The sequence below is a fragment of the Penaeus monodon genome, chromosome 29 (genome assembly GCF_015228065.2).
Source record: "Penaeus monodon isolate SGIC_2016 chromosome 29, NSTDA_Pmon_1, whole genome shotgun sequence".
Classification (NCBI taxonomy): domain Eukaryota; kingdom Metazoa; phylum Arthropoda; class Malacostraca; order Decapoda; family Penaeidae; genus Penaeus; species Penaeus monodon.
The window spans coordinates 33,461,643-33,461,984 of NC_051414.1; the positions used below are offsets into that span (position 1 = coordinate 33,461,643).

General features: G+C 36.5%; 1 protein-coding gene across 1 annotated transcript in view; it reads left to right on the forward strand.

The window, feature by feature from the left end:
• Window positions 1–342, forward strand: part of LOC119592185 (protein strawberry notch homolog 1-like) — a gene marked incomplete at its 5' end in the record, with an annotated part of 14,082 nt that overhangs the window by 4,443 nt on the left and 9,297 nt on the right. Inside the window, 1 exon segment of the mRNA XM_037941015.1 lies at window positions 42–185. Coding sequence (XP_037796943.1) covers window positions 42–185 — 144 coding nt within the window.

The window sequence follows — 342 nt, forward strand, 5'->3', positions numbered from 1 at the left end:
TGTGTGTGACTTCTTAAATTCAGTTTGTCTCCATTTAACAGGAGTCCTGGAGTCTTTAGTGGAGAAACACTTCCCAGCACCTGACCGCAATCGCATCAACAAGATCCTTGGAATCTCAGAAACCAGTAAAGAATTCAAGGATATTATTAATGAAGTCACAGGGAAGACTTCAAAAAGGAAACCAGGTGAGATGGCTGAAAAGCTGATGGAAGGTGTCTTGAGAAGAGGGAGAAATATTCTGCTTTCTGGTAAAGACCGGAGCTTTTTCACACCATTTATGTTAATAATTAATTACATATGCAATTATACTATATTTTTATTTGTTTAGTTAGTAGATTAGTT